The 22127-nt window shown below is 42.1% G+C and overlaps 1 protein-coding gene across 2 annotated transcripts; it reads right to left on the bottom strand.

Annotated features, from left to right (window-relative positions):
- Positions 1-142: 142 nt before the first annotated feature.
- On the bottom strand, positions 143-21816 carry porb (P450 (cytochrome) oxidoreductase b). 2 transcript variants are annotated; one of them, XM_060076328.1, is made up of 16 exons: positions 21722-21816; positions 18350-18534; positions 13734-13785; positions 13050-13178; positions 12329-12481; positions 11245-11369; positions 10354-10443; positions 10011-10109; positions 9628-9744; positions 9138-9256; positions 8051-8232; positions 7644-7793; positions 7030-7297; positions 6210-6355; positions 1941-2026; positions 143-1700 (listed from the first exon to the last, which is right to left on the bottom strand). In XM_060076328.1, exons 2-16 carry the CDS (start codon positions 18523-18525, stop codon positions 1556-1558), a joined length of 2037 nt encoding a protein of 678 aa, XP_059932311.1. In that variant the 5' UTR covers positions 18526-18534; positions 21722-21816; the 3' UTR covers positions 143-1555. The 2 variants fall into 2 exon arrangements, with proteins under 2 accessions (XP_059932311.1, XP_059932312.1); XM_060076329.1 differs by lacking the exons at positions 18350-18534; positions 21722-21816 and adding an exon at positions 15655-16306.
- Positions 21817-22127: the final 311 nt, after the last annotated feature.

Below are 22127 nucleotides of genomic sequence, written 5' to 3'. Positions count from 1 at the left end.
CCATTATTGTATGTAACATTGTTCTCCTGAGATTTTGTTTTTGGTATATGGTCTCAAAAGATAGATAATGAGGTATGGTTTGGCGTCTTTGCCCTGTGCATACTGTATTTGTACAATTCAATGGAGAAAAATAAATCAGAGAAATTATTAAAAATTTTATTCATTTAAAAAAGGCATTCCTGCATATGAAATATACTTCAAATATTTTCAAAAGGTAGGACAAAAATGGTGACATGAGGTGTTTCGTGCATTTTACTTTCTAAACTGAACTGATTCATTCCAGTACTAATGCTTAAGCAAAACAAAAGGCAGTGTTAGAAAAAAATAAGGCACAGGCTAAATTTGACAAGTAACCCAGTTGAAACCTTTCCAAACTCCCCAAAATGATTGAATAGTAATAACATGATTCAGAAGAGCAAAGCGGGGGTGAATGGGCACCACATCAGAGGCTGTGGACATGGCCGTGACAACACTGTTTCCATACACGGATAAAACATGCAGTGATCCACAAGTATGTCAACAAGCTTCTCGGCTAGACACTCGTCGAAAATAGTCTGGATATTCTGTTTCTCTAAATATATTTGATACATTTTCTAATCCAACTTTGAATGCATAATGTACGATCAACTAAGCTGTCCATGGACAGCCATTTCCACTGTACCGTGTACTAAAACTTCACAGGGTACCAATTCATTATTTATAGTGTTTTCAAAGGCTATATATATTCGTAATTAATTGCACAATCTTCCCACAGGGGTCAGTGGAGTTGAGTTAAATTGCATAACAAAATTCTTTGCCATTTTAATAATATATTGATTAAAATGGAGAGCAACAATGTATGAAATGCACAACACACAGGTAACTAATCCAAGGCAAGTTCCAGTTCCATTACATGAGGCCAGATAGTCAGAGATATTATGCATTTCAATGTATTTAAGAAGAACTTTTCAAACCGTTGCTATATCAAACCACATGGGTTTACAAATTCCATGGGGGTTAAAATATGACAGTATAATTTGCATAAAATGCAGTTTTGCAAAAAAAAAAATTGCGTACATTTCCTTTTATTCATTTATATAAGTATGAAGTATTACCATTATACTTCGGGTATTCTCCCAAGTTAAAAATGTATTTAACAATAAAAGCGATGGGGTCACAGTGGCGCTGCAGAATGTGCAGCCAGGGGAATTGCGGTACAGCTTTAGTTTGGTTTACCAAATCGATCACAGCCCCAAGTAGTACACAGTCAAGACCTAGGATGCTCAGAACACAACCTAAACTGGTCCCTGGCATGTTTCTGAAAGGTCTTATTGAAAAAAATTATTAACATATTCTGACCATGCCAAGCTGGGAAGGGGCCTTGAACATAAACCTGATTCTAGGCCAACCTCCCAGAGCTCAACAAGACAAAAAAGGGAGAGGGGGTTTAGTTTCACTTTAGTTGAATTAAGATTATGGAGGCAGAAAATAACTCCAAAAAAAACCTATGACATAAGAAATTAAAATACAAATAAAACCCCCAGAAGAGGGCGAGGTGGCAAGTTGTCCCGATTATTTAACTCCATACGTCCTGCGAGTAGCGTCCCTTGGTCATCAGCTTCTTGATGTAGTCTGTGGCCTGCGTCCGAGTCAGGCCTCCCAGCTCCTCCGCTATCTCGTAGAAGGCCGTCTGCACGTCCTTGGCCATGTTCTTTGCATCTCTGCGAAAGGGTTACGGAAATATTTGTATCAGTGTTGCTGTTGTCAAGTTTAATTAATTTACTATAATTAAAAGGCCAAATATAAAAGCTACATGAATGATTAACTACAAATGGGATTTCACATGTGCAGTGCAGGTGACACAATACAACATAAAAGCAGGTTAGCTGACTGAAGTCTTGAGCATAGAATGAGACGCAGCTTTTGACTCCATGAACCAATTAGGATCAATTTCTGTTTACCCGCAGATGTAGATGTGAGCGTTTTGTGAGTGGACCAGCCTCCAGATGTCCTCCTTGTGGTTCCTCAGAAGATGCTGCACGTACACCTAAGGTTTGGAGAATAGGAGGAGACCACGTTAACATGTACAGCATCCAAACAAGCAAGCACACGGAAAAAAAGATCACACACACACACACACACACACACACACACACACACACACACACACACACACACACACACACACACACACACACACACACACACACACACACACACACACACACACACACACACACACACACACACACACACACACGGCGGCTGGTGGTTTTTAAAGTGAGGGAGGAAGGACTGCACGCTTGGTGGCCATTGGCCTGCTTGCTTGCACGGTTGGTGCATGGTGGCATAAGAATGTGAGACTCAAATAGTTTCAGGGTGTTTTGGTGAACTACCAAATAGTAGGGAGGGATAGTTATGTGAATAAAATAGAAACAAAGCCACCAGTGGCATCACCGTAATTTGAAAGCTTGTGGGCAGCATGTCTTTGAAATGGACTACAAGGGCAGAAGGAAAGGATGCAAAGCCCATTAGTCAAATCAGGCCTACTCTTGATTTGTAAAAGTAAATTAAAAAAAACTGCGCCTATTTTTGCCCTCAATGACTGAAGTTATTGGTTGATATTTAGCTATGTTTATTTTCAGTTACAATTGTTTTAAGAAAAGACTCGAGTCCAAAAGTGATTCCATTTAAAATGCATCATGCTCTGAATCATTAACCCTTTCCACAATATCAAACAGAACGGTCAGAGTTAACAAACTAGTAAAAGAACAAGAACATTATTTCAAACAACCTAAACTATAGGCATGGTGCCTAGCAAGGAAAGTCGGATAGCAGCACCGACGTGATCTTGACATTTGTCGTGGCGTTTGGTTGCCCTATCAAGATTTTTCACATCAGTGAAACCATGAAGAGCCCACGTCGGAGATTGCCATTATTCATTAGCAAACAGGGAGGGCCAGCAATACAGTCGATTGCTAGTAATGCTACCAGTAAGGCATGATGAGTACCTAACAAACCATGTAGCACTCACAACACTGACGTTGCCATTACTTTTGGTGATCTCGATTTTGGGTAGTGGTCTACCTTTTTCTTTGGTCGCTAACTTAGCACTGTAACTCAATGAATGGAATGCTTTGTGTAATAAAACATGAACAATGCTTGTTTTGCATGAACAAAACTTGCTTTGCTTCTCTAGCGGCAACGCAGAGAGGGTTTGTTATCGACAGCGTTGCCAGATTGGGCAGATTTCCCGCCCAATGATAATTTTTCCATCCTAACGTGGTTAAAAGTAGCCCAATCGGGTGGGAAATCTGCCCAATCTGGCAACACAGCTCACCAGCCAGGGATCCTGCTTATTGGTTCACAGCGCAGCGTGAATAGATTTTTGCGCGAATCAGACCCCTCAAGGTCACACCCACTCAGAGGAGGACTTTCCGCCCCTCTCCCATTGAAACCCATGTTATTCACCGGCCGCCAGTACTTTCGGGGAAATTAATGGGAGTCAATGGAGGCTGAGGGAGGAACGTCCTCCCTGAAGTAAATGTCAATAGGCGATAGTGGGTGCTAATGTCCCTTTACCCAGGGAAACGAACATTACATATTCAAAGGCATTAAAGTAGTCATATTTAAGGGCATTAATTCATTACAGTAGTCTGGGCAATCTACATTTTTTATTCTCAAAAATGTTAAGGAGGATCTTCCTCCCTCTCCTCAATGGAGAAGCCTCCACTAAGAAAGAAAGAGAAAGAGAGATAGAGATAGAGATAGAGATATCTTTCTTTCTTAGTGGTTACAATGGGAGAGAGGAGGAAAGTCCTCCTCTGAATGGGTGTGACCTTGAGGGGTCTGATTCGCGCAAAAATCTATTCGGGCTGCGCTATAAATCAATAAGCAGGATCCCTGGCTGGTGAGCAGTGTTGCCAGATTGGGCAGATATCCCACCCAATTGGGCTACTTTTAACCACGTTAGGCTGGAAAAATTATCATTGGGTGGTAAATCTGCCCAATCTGGCAACGCTGTCGATAACAAACCCACTCTGCCTGCAGTGCCGTTCAGTCTAAGAGACGCAAAGCAGGTGAAATCATCTGAAGGATAACGAGAATCTAACATTCCCGAATAAAGTGTACAATGGAAACATTGGAAACAGAGGACATTGTTTATGTTTAATTACAAAGCATTCCATTCATTGAGTTACAGTGTTAAGTTAGCGACCGAAGAAAAAAATCGAGATCACCAAAAGTAATGGCAACGTCAGTATTGTGGGTGCTACATGGTTTGCTAGGTACTCATGGCTTACTGGTAGCATTACTAGCAATCAACTTTATTGCTGGCCCCGTTTGCTAATGAATAATGGCAAATCTCCAACGTGGGCTGTTCATGGTTTCACTGATGTCAAAAAGTGTCAAGTTCACGTTGGTGCTGCTATGCGACATTCCTTGCTAGGCACCATGCCTATAGATCAGGTTGTTTGAAATAATGTTCTCGTTCTTTTACTAGTTTGTTACTCTGACCGTTCTGTTTGATATTGTGGAAAGGGTGTGGAATGGGTGAATGATTCAGAGCATGATGCATTTTAAATGGCATCACTTTTGGTCTTGAGTCTTTTCTTAAAATAATTGTAACTGAAAATAAACATAGGTAAATTACTACCAATAACTTCAGTCATTGAGGGCAAAAATTGGCCCAGGTTTTTTTATTTACTTTATTTACTAGGCCTGATTTGACTAATGCCGCGTTTCCACTGCAGGGTGCGGAACGGATCGGATCGCAAAGGTGCGGGTCGGGTCGCGTTTCCACCGCCAAAAGTGGGCGTGACCCGGACTTTGCCGTACGCCTTCCGGCCCCATTCTCGGGACTCCTCCGTTGCGGTACCCAAAACGAGACCAGACGCCTGAAAGGGTCCCGTGAAATTCTAGCTACACCCCCCCTCCGTTGATTGGTCGACAGAATCGTCACTTCCGGGTGACGCGGGGATAAAAACAAACAAACAGTAGCTTCGAGGTATCTTTCTTTACAATTAACATGTCGCGTAAAAAGCTTGCTTGGGCGAACAAGGAGGTGGAGACGTTCGTCTGCATTCTTGGGGAGGAAGACGTTGTTTACGATGTTTACGTAGCTGCCGCGGCGATCGACATCCGGCCTACCACCAAGGGTACTGTCGGCAGTGGAAACGCGACCTCGGAACTGAGCTGGGCTATACCGCCCCCTCCCTACCGCACCTTTGCGATCCGATCCGTTCCGCACCCTGCAGTGGAAACGCGGCATAATGGGCTTTGCATCCTTTCCTTCTGCCCTTGTAGTCCATTTCAAAGATATGCTGCCCACCAGCTTTCAAATTACAGTGATGCCACTGACGGCTTTGTATCAATTTTATTCACATAACTATCCCTCCCTACTATTTTGTAGTTCACCAAAACAACTCGAGTCTCACATTCTTATGCCACCATACACCAACAGTGCAAACAGGCCAATTGCAACCAAGCACGCAGTCCTTCCTCCCTCACTTTAAAAACCACCAGCCGCCACTGATATATATATATTAGTGCCGTCAGTTAAACGTGTGATTAACGGCGTTAATGCAAACCAATTTTAACGGCGTTAATCTTTTTATCGCACGATTAACGCAATTAATTTATTTATTTAAAAAATATATATATATTATTTGCCTCAAAACAAAGAAGCAGTAGCCTGACTGCTATGTTCAGGGCAGTATGTTTGTATGTTCATCGTTTAATTGCACTATAGGCTTTTTTTTGTATCGTCCTGTTTCGATCAGTATATGCCAATGTTGTTATCAATAAAAAAACATTTGCACAAGGCAAGCCGATGCACTTCTCCATGTTGATAAGAGCATTAAAATGAAGAAAATTAATGGGACAAAGAAATCAAGGGATATTTAGCATAGAATTTTTTTTTTGATTAATCATGAGTTAACTATGACATTAATACGATTACGGTAATCGCGATAAAATATTTTAAACGCTTGACAGCACTAATATATATATATTTATATATATAGAAAATGAAAAACATGTTAAATCAACTATATTTTAACATTCAAATATAAATATGTACAGGCCAAAATATTGATATTTTAGATACCGTTGTCAGGGAGCAGTTCAGAGGGACTCTTACACTTCACAAGGCTTAGACAACAATAGGTGAGGGTCAAATAAAGTTCTAAATAGTGAATAGTGAAAACGTGTGGCGACGGGCAAAGCCCTACCTTCTCCTCCTGGTCTCTTGAGAAGGCTACATGGAGACCAGTAAGAGCCTCCTTCTTCTTCGCCTCTTCCAGCTCTTCCTGGTAGATGAAGTCCTCATTCTCATGTCTGCAGCCAAAGAACATCACCGTCTCGCCAACTTCCTTCCCTTAACAGAGAGGAACAGAACGTCACAAAGTGCTAGTTTTTAGACACAAAGCGATAAGCTATGGTGACATTTCAATGTCTTTCCGTTTGACAACTCCAGCCCATTATACTGTTAATCACCAGCAGCATATACTTTTAATTTGTTATTTATTTATTTAAGGATTCTTGCACACGGGAAGGAAACAAGTTGCTAACAAGCATCATTGGGATTAATACATTGAGCAAAAAATACAATAAAAACATGGTACATAAATTACCAGGATGCAAAGCTAGCATATACAGTTTCACATCGATTAATATAGGCTGCATAGGCCAGAACTTCAAAATTAGAGCAAAACTATTTGCAGAACACACCGACTTTTGTGAAATCCGTACCCATGAAAGGAACGCTGTTAACGGCCTCACTCATGATCTCAGCCTGGGGGAGCCAAGCCTCAGTAGAAAGCGCCGTTATAAAGACTAGGTTCCAAAAAGCCTTTGCGCCACGTTGTAAATAACATGTTGCCGTGCAACTAATTGGGCAGCAATATTTTCTGTTACGTACCTTATTGTGAGTAAGGTCAATTTAAAGATGATTACGTAAGCACGACTAGCATTAATTTTCTCTGTGCCGTCACCCCCCCCACTCGTGCTATAACATAGTAGGAATGCTGAACATGAGCTTAAAAACCATACCTTGCTCTTTGAGCCAGCCTCTCTCCTGGATGAAGCCCACGAAGGGGGCGATGCCAGTGCCGGGGCCCACCATGATGACCGGGTTCGTGGCCTTGAAGGGCAGGCGGAACTGGGACTTGCGGATGAACATGGGCACGGTGGACTTGTGGCCGTTGTCCACCACCGTCTTGTTCTTGAGCCAGGTGGTGGCCACTCCGTTTTGGACGCGGCCCGTCTTGGTCTCGTACTCCACCACCACGGCACAGATGTGGATGCTGTTGGGATGGATCTGTGGAGGCGGGCCGTTCGTACAAACGTTAAAGTCCAAATACTTTGCTGCAGATTTTAGTCCAGCGATTTAGTCCGCCACCGATTAGTTATTAATTTCATGATCATGGTTGTCGTTTATCTTTGTTATTTTTGCCTCCTCAATTTCCATTTTGTTCAAAAATAATGTTCTGTATTATTATGGCCATGAAAAAAACATTTGTGCTAATTATCATCATCCACAAGGTGCTTGTGCAACAATGTAGTGTGTCAGTGCGGGACTTGTGTGTTACACAAACGTGTACATCCAAACTGGCATGAGGGTTAGGGTTAGGTGGGGGCAGACTTCCTGCGTAGACCACATTTACCTTAGAAGAGGAGGCGATGGAGTAATAGCGCGCCTGGAGGCGTGGGAGCAGCTCACACAGGTGGTCAATGGGAGGCCGTAAGGAGGGCAGGTCCTCCAGAATGGCCAGGATGTTCCTGCAGGCGTCCAGCACCCAGCTCTGGTACAGTGCCTGAGGAACCACCGCACCAATGTTACCTTGAGCACTGCAACTCAGACCCTCACATCTGAGAGTCATATGATGAGCATACACACTCACCACTCTGGAGGATCTGGACGTCATAAGCATGGAAAAAACATTTGGAATCTTGATTGGGTCATGTATGCAAGTGGTAAGTAAAGGTTCAGTAAATGCCTTCCTTCTACTGGGATAACATAAATCGAGGTCAAAACATTGTACATAAGATCCCTCGCTAGAGTCACACAGACCTTGCCCTCCGGAGAGGAGGAGGCCATCTTGCGCATGTTCTCCTGGTCTTTTGGGTCAGAGGCGTACTGGGCCAGCTCGTACAGCACGTTGGTGCGGGGCGGGTGTGTGATATCCAGGTAGTGGGTCAGAGCTGTGCGGTAGCTGGTAGGGCAGGGGAACGGATGCTTCTTGTTGGACTCATCTGAAAAACAAAGTTATTATTGATTATTTATTAGTGATTTTTTATTTATTTTTTTCAGGCAAGGCAGCCTCCTTTTATTTTATTTTATTTTTATCATGAAAGCGGGATTTCATAAGTAATATAATAAACTAAATATAACCAGATAACCAGAACAATAGGCCCACACAATGATCACCATGAGGAATACCAGTCAACCAGTAAATTAATAAAGTAAATACTGCCTTTCTGAGCCGCTGGAGTAGATCCTTAACTTAGCACCCTTTACCCAGATCTTTGTCAAGGTAATTTTTTTTAATCTAGAATCAAGTTGATCTAGAATCTTATTTCTACCGCAATAAAAGTCTAATTGATTTGTGAGTAAACTAAAGAGTCACACCCCTGTGAAACGCATATGAAACCACGCAGCAAGGCTGAAACCTTACTCAAGGACACAACCTTACCCGAGGCCAAAGGGCGAGCCGTGACGCAGACATAGACAAGTGCTCTACTGCTGTGACAACTCTTATCTCCCTTATTACAGCCTGGTATATTTGTGTTTCTTAGGTTGTATCTTTTATGTATGTATATATATTTATTCTCTCTTTCTCTCTCCCTCTCATTATATTTTATTCTTAATATTTGTGCATGTATATCTGGAGTTCGTGACAAAAATAATTTCCCCCTGGGATTATTAAAGTATTAATCAATCAATCAATTAGACAACCATCAATTTGACTGTTTGTGTGTCCATATCTATGCGAGTGTCGGTTTGTGTCCTGTCTTTGCTGCCTGTGCATGGGAGTGTGTGCGTGTGTGCCTGTGAGAGTGTTCCTAGGGAACACTCTCACTCGGAACACTGTGAGAGTGTTCCGAGGGAACACTCTCACAGGGTACTGTCAAGGTGTCCCGGACAGTCCATGCTGTACCGTCAAGGTTGTTGAGGGAGATAACGGAGTCAAGGTCCACGCCGAGGATTTGCCCCAGCTTGATCACCAAGGCCGTGTCGTTGGTGGGGAAGACTGCCACGTGGTCTCCGGACTCGTACCTGCGGAGGAGGACGTATTATGCTTGCACCACTACATCGAAACAAGAGCTGGCAGACTGGTCTTAGAATCAGTGATTGGGGGAAACTTTGCCAAAAATGTACATGTAGCGTCATAACCTAATTCCTTAAAAATATAAAATAAGACATCCATTTTAAATTTTACAGTCACACAATAATAAGGGAGTTCATTTTTTTAATACAAATGCTATACTATGACCTTGCCTTATGAAGGTAAAAAAAACAACATGTATAATCATCATCCCAAAAGGAACTCAAAGATTACGCGTTTTCTGATTACAGTGCTTTTGTCAGGAATAACTATTCTATTTTGGGGGTGAACTTTATGTTGCCCTAACTGGTGAGGACCTTACCTGATCTTTGAGCCCGTTATGTCCAACTCAAGATGCATGAGATGCCGGCCGCCTGCTTTGTTCAGTTTGCGGTTGACCGTGACTGTGGCCAGGAAGGGATTCTTGGCATCAAAAGGCCTGTGAATGAGCAAACTCAGTAAGTTACAAATCCAACTTGATAATATTGTTTCACTAGTAAAATCAAAACACAAAATCACAATAATTTAGTTTGAATAGCATTCAAAATATTTTATGGGTATTTATTTAAAGTAAAGTAGCCAATTTGGAGAAACCAGGCTTGACTTTGAAAAGAAAGCCCTTCATGCATCCCCCAATTGAAATTGTTCTTGGCCGCCGGCTAATTTGGGTCTGAAAGCAGATAAAAGAAATGGGTGTTTTCTTACGGTTTCTGGTTCTCAAAGCTCTTGATGCGACCGATCTCTCCAGAGTAAACCTTGTTCATGTTGAGGTCAGTATGCTCCTTCAACTCGTACTGGCGGATGCTGGGAAAGCAAAAAAGAAAAATTAACAAAGCGCCAGAGATGGTTGGGTTTTGTTCATTTTTGTGATCAATTCCTGGAAGATTTAAAAGTCATTTTCCAGTTCTGTGGAATATAGTATTAAGGGTGGAAACATTATGCTCCTGACTAGGACGTTTTCCTTCCTCTTCAAACAAGGCAGAGCATCTTTCTTGTTTGCAGTACAATGTGGGTGTTGGTTTTAATGATGTATGGTTGGATTGGGAACCTGGAGTCATCTCCCAGGGCTTCCACGCCGAAATGCTCGCAGACGGCCGGCCAGAACTGCTCCCTCCATGAAACAAAGTCGTCTTCCAGACTGGAAAGCAGGGAGAAAATATGTTTGATATCATCAGGGTACGGCCAGGAAGGGAACATCTAGCCAAAATAAACATCTTAAATGGGGCTGGGTCCGAATAGCGAAGTTCTTATTGTCTTTTAGTGGTAGATGCCTTTAAAATGATCGCAATAAAAAGGTTTGAAACCGTGAGAAAGGAAAAACGTAATCCAATATCTCCATTGTTTGGAATAGTATTTTATACCACAATTTTATGGGGGTAAACTATAAACAATTTGATTTGGAATTAACATGTTTATCGTTGAAAATAAAAAGGTAACTTCAGCTCCCAACCCTATTATTAGATAAAGGCAATTACCTAAATCGGAAAAAAGGTTCCTGAAGGGTAATATATTGAGCAATAAATCTCGTTGCAATACACGAGGGCTGACTCATTGCACGGCGAGGATGATTAATACTCGGTTCAACAAAATGAGTGAAAACATTGTGACAAATCATAAGCCTCGGAAAACAATTACATCCATCATTGTTGTGTCCACCGGTGTAAAACTAAGTTATTCACACCAAGCGCTGTTAACTGACACATTTGACTATTGGCTCACTGATGAAATGGAGAGAAAAGCAGGAGACTCCCCTACGACTCCTACCTTTGGAAAAAGCAGTCATTAGTGAAAGCACATGTGGCCTTACTGGCTTGTGTCTAATTCATTAGCCTCTTCTTTGATGTTTAATGCCCTGTTGAGATCACTAAACATTACAGACATTTTAAAGCAACAACATTTTTCCTACACATCAAAGATAAAACACTGCAGAGTTCCTTACTTGGCGTCGTCGTCTCCCATGCCGAGGTCAAAGATTCGTTTGGCCCCCAGTTCTTCGAGTCTTTTGTCCACATAGGCTCCCATGGCATTGTAGTGTTCGTACGTCTTGTTGCCCAAGCCAAACACCTAGAAACATTAAGGGGAGGTCAGTGACGCAGTCGAGAAGCAATTCACAGCACATTTTGTTCGTAAATCCGGTCAAATAGTTACATTTAAAGGCCATCACAGATTTGGTGGTTTGTAACTTTATTTTATTGGATAAGGTTAAATGGGTAATAGTCTTTGCCTCATTCCAAGGACCCCTTTAGATGATTCACCGTTCCCAACCTATGTTTGTGAAGACCCAGTTCTGGACACGCCATGTTAACGTCTACACAAGGGGGCAGTATAGCGTTTGACAGTAACCGAGTCAGCTCCATTGAAAATAAGTTGAAAATACAGTGTTTTGATTACGCCAGGTGGAATCATTATATGCTTGAGTCCGGCTGTTCGAAAACAAAACACTATGCCTGTTCCCTTCTCGACCAATCACTGAATACTTTACATGTTCATGCGTTGGCGACATATTGTTAGCTCTGACAGGACTGTACGTCCTCGTGTATGCGGATTTCATCGACTGGCAAAGGTGGCATGCAAATTCTCCAAGTTACAATTCAGATATTTGCATTTATATGCAGGACACACTCACAACTCACAGCTGTGGCCAATGTGCTTGAGCTGCTCAGAACTCTTCGACCACAGGGTTGAGGACACAAATCACTTTCTTCAACATTTTGTTTTCATACATAACAAACCCATTAAAAAGTATGTTATAGGGCTACGTTATAGGGCTGAGAAATAGACTAGCGATGAATTATAACTTTCAAACATTTATATGGTTGTCATTTTATGTAGATTCTTCTTCATCTCCATAACACGCTGGGGGTCAATTTGACTTGACTCTGAATTTGGTTCAGAGTCAAGCCTTTGTAAGCATGGGTCAGCCTGGGTAAACTGGAGGTAAGATTGCGAGATTTGGGCGTTTTGTGGTGGTTGTGATTTATATGATTGGTACAATAATGTGAGAAATTACAGGTATAACTCACTGTGAAGTTGACCCCGGAAAGGTCTTCCTCGCCATTCTCCTGCAGCCAGTCATAGAAGTCCTGGGCATTATCAGTGGGATCTCCTTCTCCGTAGGTGGCCATGCAGAATATAGCCAGGGAGTTCTCAATCTCAGAGAGGCGAGACAACTCAGCCTGTGTTTTAGAGCAAGTTAAGGACAGTTCAGGGCATAGAATACCAGGTTTCACTTCCCTCTAGATTGGCTTTTTTTAATATTTTGAAGTAAAAAGGAAGCACACTATTTGGCAACAACCAATAACAAAATGCATAATAAAACTTCAACTAAGTACAAAGAAATCTAGCCGAAGATCGAAGTTGAACAAAAAGGGTCTCATTCAAAGTACATCATGCGACGTCTATGCATCTACAATCTCAGCATCAATTTCTATGGTTGCCAATCTCATAATTAATAATGTAGAGTGTTGTTATGTCGTGACAATGCGTGACATTCTAAAACTGGACAACTATCTACAACCAAAACATTGTTTACAAAAGGAAGCCCTCCACATTCATTTCCCAGTATTGAGCCCTTCAGATTACTTTTCCCATGACAAAATTACAAAACACTCTCTGGCAGCTATCTGGCTGAAATGCAGCCAACTGAGCAATCAAGAATACTTGAACTAGTAGCCCAGTTATTTTATACATCGACTCCCAGCTTGGTGGGTTGTTTGGAGTGCTGCTCCAGAGGTTGTGAATTACCATGTCATATTCCTCCGGGTCGGCAGCCATTCCTTTCATGCCGTAGCGCTGAGCGTCTTTGGAAAGCCTGTTGGCAAACTCCTCTGCTGTTCCCGTCTGGGAGCCGTAGAACACAATGATGTTCTTGCCCTGGAAACCATTCAAAAGACAATATCTTAACAAATAAACAAATCCAGGCAAACTCATGCCAGACCAATTAGGCTTGCGGCTTGAGCAAAGTCTTTAAATGCTCCAACACATTGTTGGAAGAATGTGCCTTCTATGGCGAATACCATTTGAAGAAATAAGGTTCCTGCACAATATTAATCATAGAAACAAATTGTCTTAAACGTTGGAGAACACACAGGATTTGCTTCTTTCCAAAGTACATCTAGAGCCATTGTAAACCATTATAGCTGATCAAAAGAAGTTACTGTTACATTTGAACGACAAAACTTGAATGGACCAAAGCGATCCATGACTTAGACTCTACGGTCATTAGCTAGGCTCGCAAGCCTCATGATATCCAAAGTATTTGCGGAAAAACCACAAGAACTCACTCCCAAATGAAGTAATTGCTCAAAGCGAACTTGAAAACAGAAGATCCCTTGAGCTATAGTAACCATTCCAATCCTTACCAGCCTTGCATTAAGAAATTAATCATCAGTGGAGCGGCCATCATCAAAATACCCAGAGATAACTCACCGTTTTCTTCATCTTTTCAACAAAACTAGTTTCTCTTGTGCTGGTGGCGGTTCTAGATGAAAGATAAGAGGAGAACAATCAATTATGTAAAACGAATGCAAAACTTGAATGTTGCACTTTGAATCCGCCCTAATGAAAAATGACAAGACAATGGTCTTCATTTGTGGAAGTATTAAAAGCAGCTTTTATTTTTAAATTCCTGCTCCTCTGAGCCTCCGGGAGGCCAATGTATTGTTCTGTTTGCGACAAGCTGGTTACGCTGGGCCAAAATGCTTTACATGCTCAGTCATATGGTTTCCCCAGCAGAACTACATCATAAACATAAGTAAAGCACCAAGACACAGGCCCTGTGTGGAATGAGAGCAGTACACTTGGATTGGAACTTCGACCCGAATACCAGTATACATGTTTAGTTTCAAGACAAACAACAGAGTTGGATGTGTGTGTGTGTGGGGGGGGGGGGGGCTGCCACCATAACATCTTAAGTGGCGCGTTGGGAATGACAAAGAGCTTTGTGTTGACAGTTCGTCATTCTCCACCATGCAGTCGGATTGGGGAAAAAGACAACAGGAGCAGACACGCTGCAGTGTCTAAGTACAGCACGGACTTTCAGGGTTTTTTGTCCGTGTAGCGCGGCAGCATATGCAACAAACTCTGTGACGTTGACCTATCGCGAGTCCACAGCTCTGTGACAAGGTAAAGGCGCTTCCATCTGGAGTATCCCCACACCAACCCCCCATGAAATCAACTGTCAGCCAAAGCCGTCCTGAATTACCCTCACATCAAATATTTTAAAACGCTTCCAACGTTCCAACATGTTTTTATTATTTACCATGAATGAATACGTATAGTTGCATAGCTTCCAAAACCGGATCACCTCAAAAATAGAATAAAATGCTTTTTTGTTGTCAAACATAAAAGATTGCCCTTGGGGCGAACCGGTAAATTTCCAATTGACTAGTCCGACTTCTATAGCTCTTAACTGGCTTCCCATGTCAGGCAAAAACATAGAAAAACAACCATTAACAAACTGGATACAATTCCTGCTCATTTGATTTGAAGGTGTTTGAGAGGAGCCATGAAGCACAATGGCCCATACACTTCTGGGGGTCTCCATCTTATGTCCTCATCTAGGTTTTACCCAGGATTTCATTTATGGATGGGATCAGATCAAACGACAGAGGCAAATCGGGATAAAAAGAGTTGCTGGACTCATCCATTATCTCACAAAATAAAAAGGCACTGCCTCTGTTTTCACCATCAAAGGACTGAGTGGACAGCTGCACTTCCCTATGCAATGCAAAGAAGAAAGGGGGGAACCAAATAAGCCTGGAGTCTGGTGGCAAAGGTGCTTTTTGCTAGCAAGTATTTTGTATAAACACCAAGGGCACAAAACAGACCTCTTCGGTTTTGCCAGGAGATCAGAGATACTCTAGTAACCTCGCCATGCTGAACCAACAAACTAAATAAACAACACAAAAAAAAAAAAGGATCCGACTTAAACCCTCCCGAGTGATTTGGGTTCAATATAGTTCAAAACTGATGGATTGACCTTAGAAAAATGTGTAATCCAATAAAATCAACTTGAATGTACTGTAGCCTACTAGCCTGTAGTACTTTCCGCTCATGAACGGCATTATCACAGAAGCAGTAGTATTTTGATAGTAACAAGATAGAAAATAGCCTGAAAGCTGAAAGATAATTGTGGCCACATGCCATGATAGAAAATAAAGTAAGTAGTATGCTTAACTCTGAATGGCAATTTAACCTTTAACTCATTCGCACAACTCATCCAACATTGTACAACTTGTACAATAATGTCTAACTCAAAACAACAACAACAACCACCACCACCACACAGTCGGTTCACAGGGTTCAATAAACAGAAGAGGGGGGTCACGGCCCAAACAGACATACTAACCTCTCAGCAGCATCCCTCCTGTCTTCGGGCAGGGAGAAGACACAGCCCATGGCCTGTAGTGTTTAACCACCAACCCGGCTGGAGGGCCACCAAGAACAACCACCACCACCACCACCACCCCCACACTCAGACTTAGATGAGGTGGGAAGACAACACACGGGCAGAGGAGAAATAACCCAGTCCGGTAGGGCGATAGGCATCAGCACGTCCTGCTACGCGTCTCCCTGCAGCCACCTGAGAACCAACCCCTCCGCCGCAGATCTGAACTCCTGTTCTCTCGAGCCCCGCGGTGCTTGTTCCTCACACAGACCAAAGCTTCCCTCCGCTACACACACGCGCGGCCAGGCACACACACACACAGCGGTCTGCGAGCCCCGTCAATGTCTGGCAACTGCCGCGGACACAATGGTGGGAAACTGACTTCCCCGTAAAGAAAAAAGAAAAGGAAAACATCTCGCAAGGCTGCGGACTCACACAAACACACACTGAAACACTCAGGGGCTTAAAAAATGCCTTCCTCAACATGCCCGCCCCCTTTCCTCTCCAATCTGAAAGGTGTTAGGAACACGAGAACTTGCAGGCGATCCATTGTGCGCGCTTAAGGAGAGTGATCAGAGCACAGCTCCTCCGGTGGACCCGTGGAGGGAGAAAGAGCTGTGAATGGAAGGGCTTTTGGAAGTGACCCCCACCCCCTTCCCAAAGGAGGAGAGAGAGACCCAGAGTGAGGGGGAGAGAGAGACACACACACACACACACACACACACACACACACACACACACACACACACACACACACACACACACACACACACACACACACACACACACACACACACACACACACACACACACACACACACAGGGAAAGACCAAGAGCAAAAGACAGAGAGAGAATGTCATTACTATGGCAACCTCATTTATCATAAAAGGATTCCATTTGTGACAGTATCCTACACCAATGGCACAGCAGCCAAGCCTTCACATAGCAAAAAAAAAGTGTGTGGGGGGGGGGGAAGGAGTGGGGTAAAGAAAATTGTAGGAAAAAAAAAAATAATCCCTACAAAGTAACTGGGGGGGAAAGAAAGGACTGCTTGTCTTGTGCCTCAACTTTCCACCTTTGGAGAGGACTGACAAAGGAGGCCTGGCCAGCGCTCCCCACATGCTCTCTGGGGAGCGTTCCAAACGGGCCTGGAAGCAAAAAACAAAAGCCTGCACAGGAAAGACGTGGAAGCCCACACCCCCGTCGTAACAGTTAGGTAACTTCCACCGAGGGGAGGGGACATCGCACACCCAGCGTGGAGCTCCCTGCACTCCTGCCTTCCACAGACTCTTTCCCAGGGTTGAATACGGCACTCCCCGGTCACTGCCCCCCCACGGACGTCCCCATGTCTGCCCGTCCCCACTCCCCAGCCTCCACGACTGACGGACAGCCAGATAACTAGGCTCGCCATCGGTGAACCGTGTGTGCTGCTGCCTGCACAAGGCTTCAGGCCAGCGGGCAACGAAACAGAAAAGCCACTAGTTCTTGCATTGTGGTTTTAATGGGAGCGCGGTGATCAGTGTACTGCCAAGGGTAAAACCCAAACAAGCCTCCATGCAACCACTGATCAGATAACGAGGAGAGAGCACTGTAAACTGACTTTGTTTGGTTGTTGTTGTTCAGTGAGTTGAGCCAAAGTTGATGAGGTGAAGGGCTTTCAATGCAAGGTTGTCCATGAAGGTTCATTGCATTTCCTTGGACCATTTAGGTTAACTGACTTTTTTGTTTGCCTTGGTTCAATGCATGAGTTTAACATGACTTCCTTAGTGTGCAAACAGGGAGCCCAAATAAATGTACAAATGACTAAGAGATAATAGGAGAGGAAACAAAGGTCACACAGCAAGCATTTTTTAAATATCTTTGGCAATGACCTCTCACACACTTTATTGTTTTATAATGGCTTTTTAATCAGCCACATGCTAATTTAGAAAACCAAGCAAGACATGCAACCAGCAAACACGATAGCAAGAGGAATGTATGCAATATAATTGCCTTGGAGTTATCCCTCTTCTGATTGTGTAATCCTTACCAAAATACAGCCCAAGCGTGTGTCTACGTGCAGGAAGCAAAATAGTTTGCCTTTAAAAAAATGTTTACCTTTGTCAGCAATTTGCTTTACAACTAAGCGACGGGGGATGGGTGATTGGTTCCGTGCCAGGCATTTCATAAATTCTTGCATTGTCTAGCTGTAAAGATTAAATACCTCATTAATGTAATTGCTAATGGCTTGAAATACCAACAAATGGTTAAACCAATGGCATCATTGTTTTTTTATGGTGAAAGAATAGGATCGGGTGGGGGTGAATATTGCAAGGCTACGGAAGTTTTCAGATGTTGAATGCTTACTATTAACTCAAACTCGAAACTCTAATCTAGAAAGCCAGGAGGACATCCGAGGTGAAGATGAATCCTTGCAGAGATTGCAGGAATCATATTTGCATTATTTTTGCCAATAGCAGTCAGGTGGAAGTTATGAATACATTCTGCCAGCCATCAAACACAATTTGGCAAAAGATGGTTGCCACTATCACAAACCTTTTCAGGATTCATGATAAATAATAACTACATTTATATAGATGATTCTAAAATAAAATACATACAAACGAACATATCAAATACATAATTTCTAAAATGGAATAAAATTCATATACTCACAGAGTGTCGAGCTTCTTGAATTCAGGGATTGGCTCGGGTTTCTTGCGGGACATGAACCAATAGATGACAATTCCAGCAATGAGCGTGAAGAGGAACAGGTCTAGATTGCTTATAAGGGGCTCCTCTTCGGTCGCCATGGACTCTGGATGGGTGGCATCTGTTTCCACACCCGCCATGTCTGCACTCTACAGAGGGGAGAAAGAGAGCCCAAACAGACCTTTTAACAACATGTCATGAAACACATTGCTCAAAGCCCAGTGATTGGTGGGAAACTAATGCCTTCCATTCAAACATAAGATGGAGAGGAATCGAGACGCACAACAACACACTATGGTAATGATTTTTTTGGGGGGGGGGGGGGGGGGGGGCAATAAAATCAATCTATGTATCTATATTTATTTTGCGACTATTGATTGTGAGAAGATATTAGATACGACTTTTGTATGTATAATATATGGGTTTCATGTTGGGTTTGGGTGACAGGGCCATAATAGTTTTTTAAATGAACGAGGCGGAGGAGAAAAGAACACGGTTGATGTCCAAATCCTATAGGCATTAGGCAAACACATTATAGCGCCATCTGTAGGACAATACCATTCATCCTCTGCAACCAAAGCTTAATTTAAAGTTCTGCAAATAGCATTTTTGCGAAGATCCATGTTAACACTCAGATAAAAATATGCCGATCTTTGCGGAGCTGCCTGCCATTATACTTCTACGTTATGTCAACGCATACATGAGGGAGCAGTAGTGTTTCCGACACCAAATCAGAAATGAAATAGGCCGAGTCTGTAACATTGAGTAGATGGAAAAGCAGTATATCAATGGGAAAAATCTTTGAATGTTCTTAAAATAATGAGTGTAATTAAAATACAAGTTACTTTTAGGTTTTGCATAAAATAATAATTGTTGTAAGTTGTTGCCATTACATAAAATATACAAAAAATACATTATTCTGCACTCTGAGAACCGATGTAGTTTAATATTTACACTTTGTGGCAAAATGAATGAAAATTAAGGAACTATACTCCAATACAGAACACGCTAAACTGCTTATTCAGTTTCACTAAATACGATGAATCATTTTTTCCACCCAGCCCTCAAAAAAGGTCTGATCTGTCATACCATGAGCAAGCAATTTGGCTCTACCACTCCCATCAGTGTTCAGATATGGATGCGTGTGCTGAATGGGTCACCTACAATGTGTAGTCATAGTTCATGTTCTTCATTTATTCAAACGCACAACAAACATGCAGTAGCAGTCGTTGCTCGGAATGAAATTCAGGTTTTCCAAGCTTATATATATTATATATCGACGCAGCACGAACAAACAAATGTTACAGAAGGTACATCAGCAGATGTAAACCCAAACATGTTTCAGACTGGGTGCCTGCATAAATGTATCCACGAGACTCAACGGAGGAACGGTCTTCTACTGTGCTACTTTTGGTATAACGTTCTTTTCATGAAGGAATTGCTACCCTCCGGCAAAGGCATCAGCAAGACCAATTACCAAGTAACTACAGGAAAATATAAAGATTGGCCAAAATTCTACTAGCTGTCACTTCCTTAATTAAATGGCTTTTCATTGTAAAATTATGATCCTCACACAAATCCTGACCAGATTATGTAAAACATCTAATCTCACAAATGATTACTAGGAGAATTAATCTTTTTTTTTTTTTCCAAGATCAATTGGTTGTTGCAAAATCGCAGTCATGCCAGCTACCCTCAGAGACTTCCCTAGGGTCAGGCTGCCAGCAAAGTCTACCGTGGCGTGTTTTGTGTACGTGCTTAACTTTGATATAGAAGAGCACGTTATGGTGAGAGCTAGAAGGATCCCTGTTTCGTAAATGATTATCAGGTTTGTGAAGCGCTTGGTTTCCAATACAATCTTTAATGGTCAAGTGGGTTAAAAGCTAGTTGTGTTGCCATCTAGATAGAGGGACACCTTAAACAACTTGTTTGATTATTGTATGGTTGCCTTTTACTTATCAGCTAGCGGCATAGGTCATGATCACACGCTTCCCTTTGACAACTCTTTATTGGCCATACTCAAGACTGTTGAGAATTAGGCAATACAATGTTCAACTTTTAATTTGATAAAAAACACATTAACCATTACCTTTAACTAAATACCACATTTTGTCTGGCTATATTTGAACAGAACAGTGGACAAAAAAACCAAAACTGTACTACCAAGCACCATGAATGGGAAATCTGAGAGTTTGCCAGAACAACAGGGTGCAGGTAACTCTAGGCTTGCAAGGCTTGCTTAGGCCATTGTCCCTGAGCGTCAGGACCTAACAACAGGAAAGCAGCATGCTCTGATAGAGAGGGAAAGGTTGGAGAGCCAAGCCTAACCCTAGTGTAGACAGTTATGCACATACAATCTCCAACACTGGATTCACTTAAAGACATCAACGCTTATGACGTCCATACCTATTTGGAGGTGTATTTGACTAAATACATAACCTCATTGCATCCATAACAATTGCTGCAATAGTAATTACGTCAATATTATCTAATAGGCAAGTATATTTGCAAGTAATATTAGTAGCAAACCTATCTATATTGTCAAACCAATATGTTGGAAACTGGTTGGCAATGGCCATTATGTTAATTAACCTATCTTGATAGAATATTGCAAAGCAATGTGTCAGTTTAATAATCATCATAATTTACCATTTCAAAAGAATTAAAATGACAGATCCACAGTTTTGCACTCGATGCTCTATGGCCTAGCCTTTAACTTATGAGGCAAATATGGCTATGAATAAAAATGAACTATACTCTCATGCAGAAGACGTTTTATACATTTACCTGACCAATAACTTATGTGAAAAGCAAAATCTTCAATGCAGTTCGTATGTTCTGAACATTCTGGGTTATTTCCGATGTTGAACCCTGCCATATAAATAAGGACTTCCCAAACGTTTTTATTAAACACGATCTGATGAATGGGATACATGATGTCCAAGAGATTTAACATAAGTAGGGCCCCGACTGTGTCGAGTCAGCGTAACTAACGTTCAGCACCGACTAAACACAACTAAGTAAAAGTGTATCCACCGAAGATCAATTTGGTTGCGACACTTGCGACACACATATCCCACATGTCGTTAAATACCAGTGATCAACAGCAGTACCTCGTAATATCTCTGAATAACGTTATAGAGGTAGTATTGCGAGCCAGCTCTTACAGCCTTGGAATGCTAACGTGAATTGCAATGAAATGGTTTACTTCAGAAATTATAGTGGCAAATAATGTAATGCTTTTTTTTCAAATGTACATATAAACCTAGAGAATGACAGAAATGCAGCAACGCGCCATACTAAATAATTGGGTTATAAGTTCAGGATAATGCCTACCTTGGCGTCTTCTGTAACACAAGCACTGCTTGCTCACAATGCGGAAGAAAACTTTGCGCCGTCCAGGACCATACCAACCTGATGGTTAGGAGGGGTGTAACATAGAAAAGCGTCTACAAGCTTTACTCGACACGGCATTTAAACGTATATTTATATAGATTTACATTTACATGTATTTTAACGAAGATGATAGCCTAGCGTTCATGTGAAGTTTTGTTCGTTCATATATCATTCTCAAAAGTTTGTAGAAATTGAGTGATCGAACCATTACCTAATTGCAACGTGCCATATGTGAGCATAGGTCAGGGTTATGCAATGAAGCTAAAATAACAAACTCATTGAAGGCGTCCTGACTCTAGAGAAGCACGTAATATCAAGGTTACGTGATGTCAGGTACGCATGCATA

The sequence above is a fragment of the Gadus macrocephalus genome, chromosome 16 (assembly GCF_031168955.1).
Source record: "Gadus macrocephalus chromosome 16, ASM3116895v1".
NCBI classification, from domain to species: Eukaryota; Metazoa; Chordata; class Actinopteri; order Gadiformes; family Gadidae; genus Gadus; species Gadus macrocephalus.
The sequence above is the reverse complement of the archived record's forward strand: the minus strand, read 5'-3'. Positions and strand labels throughout refer to the sequence as shown.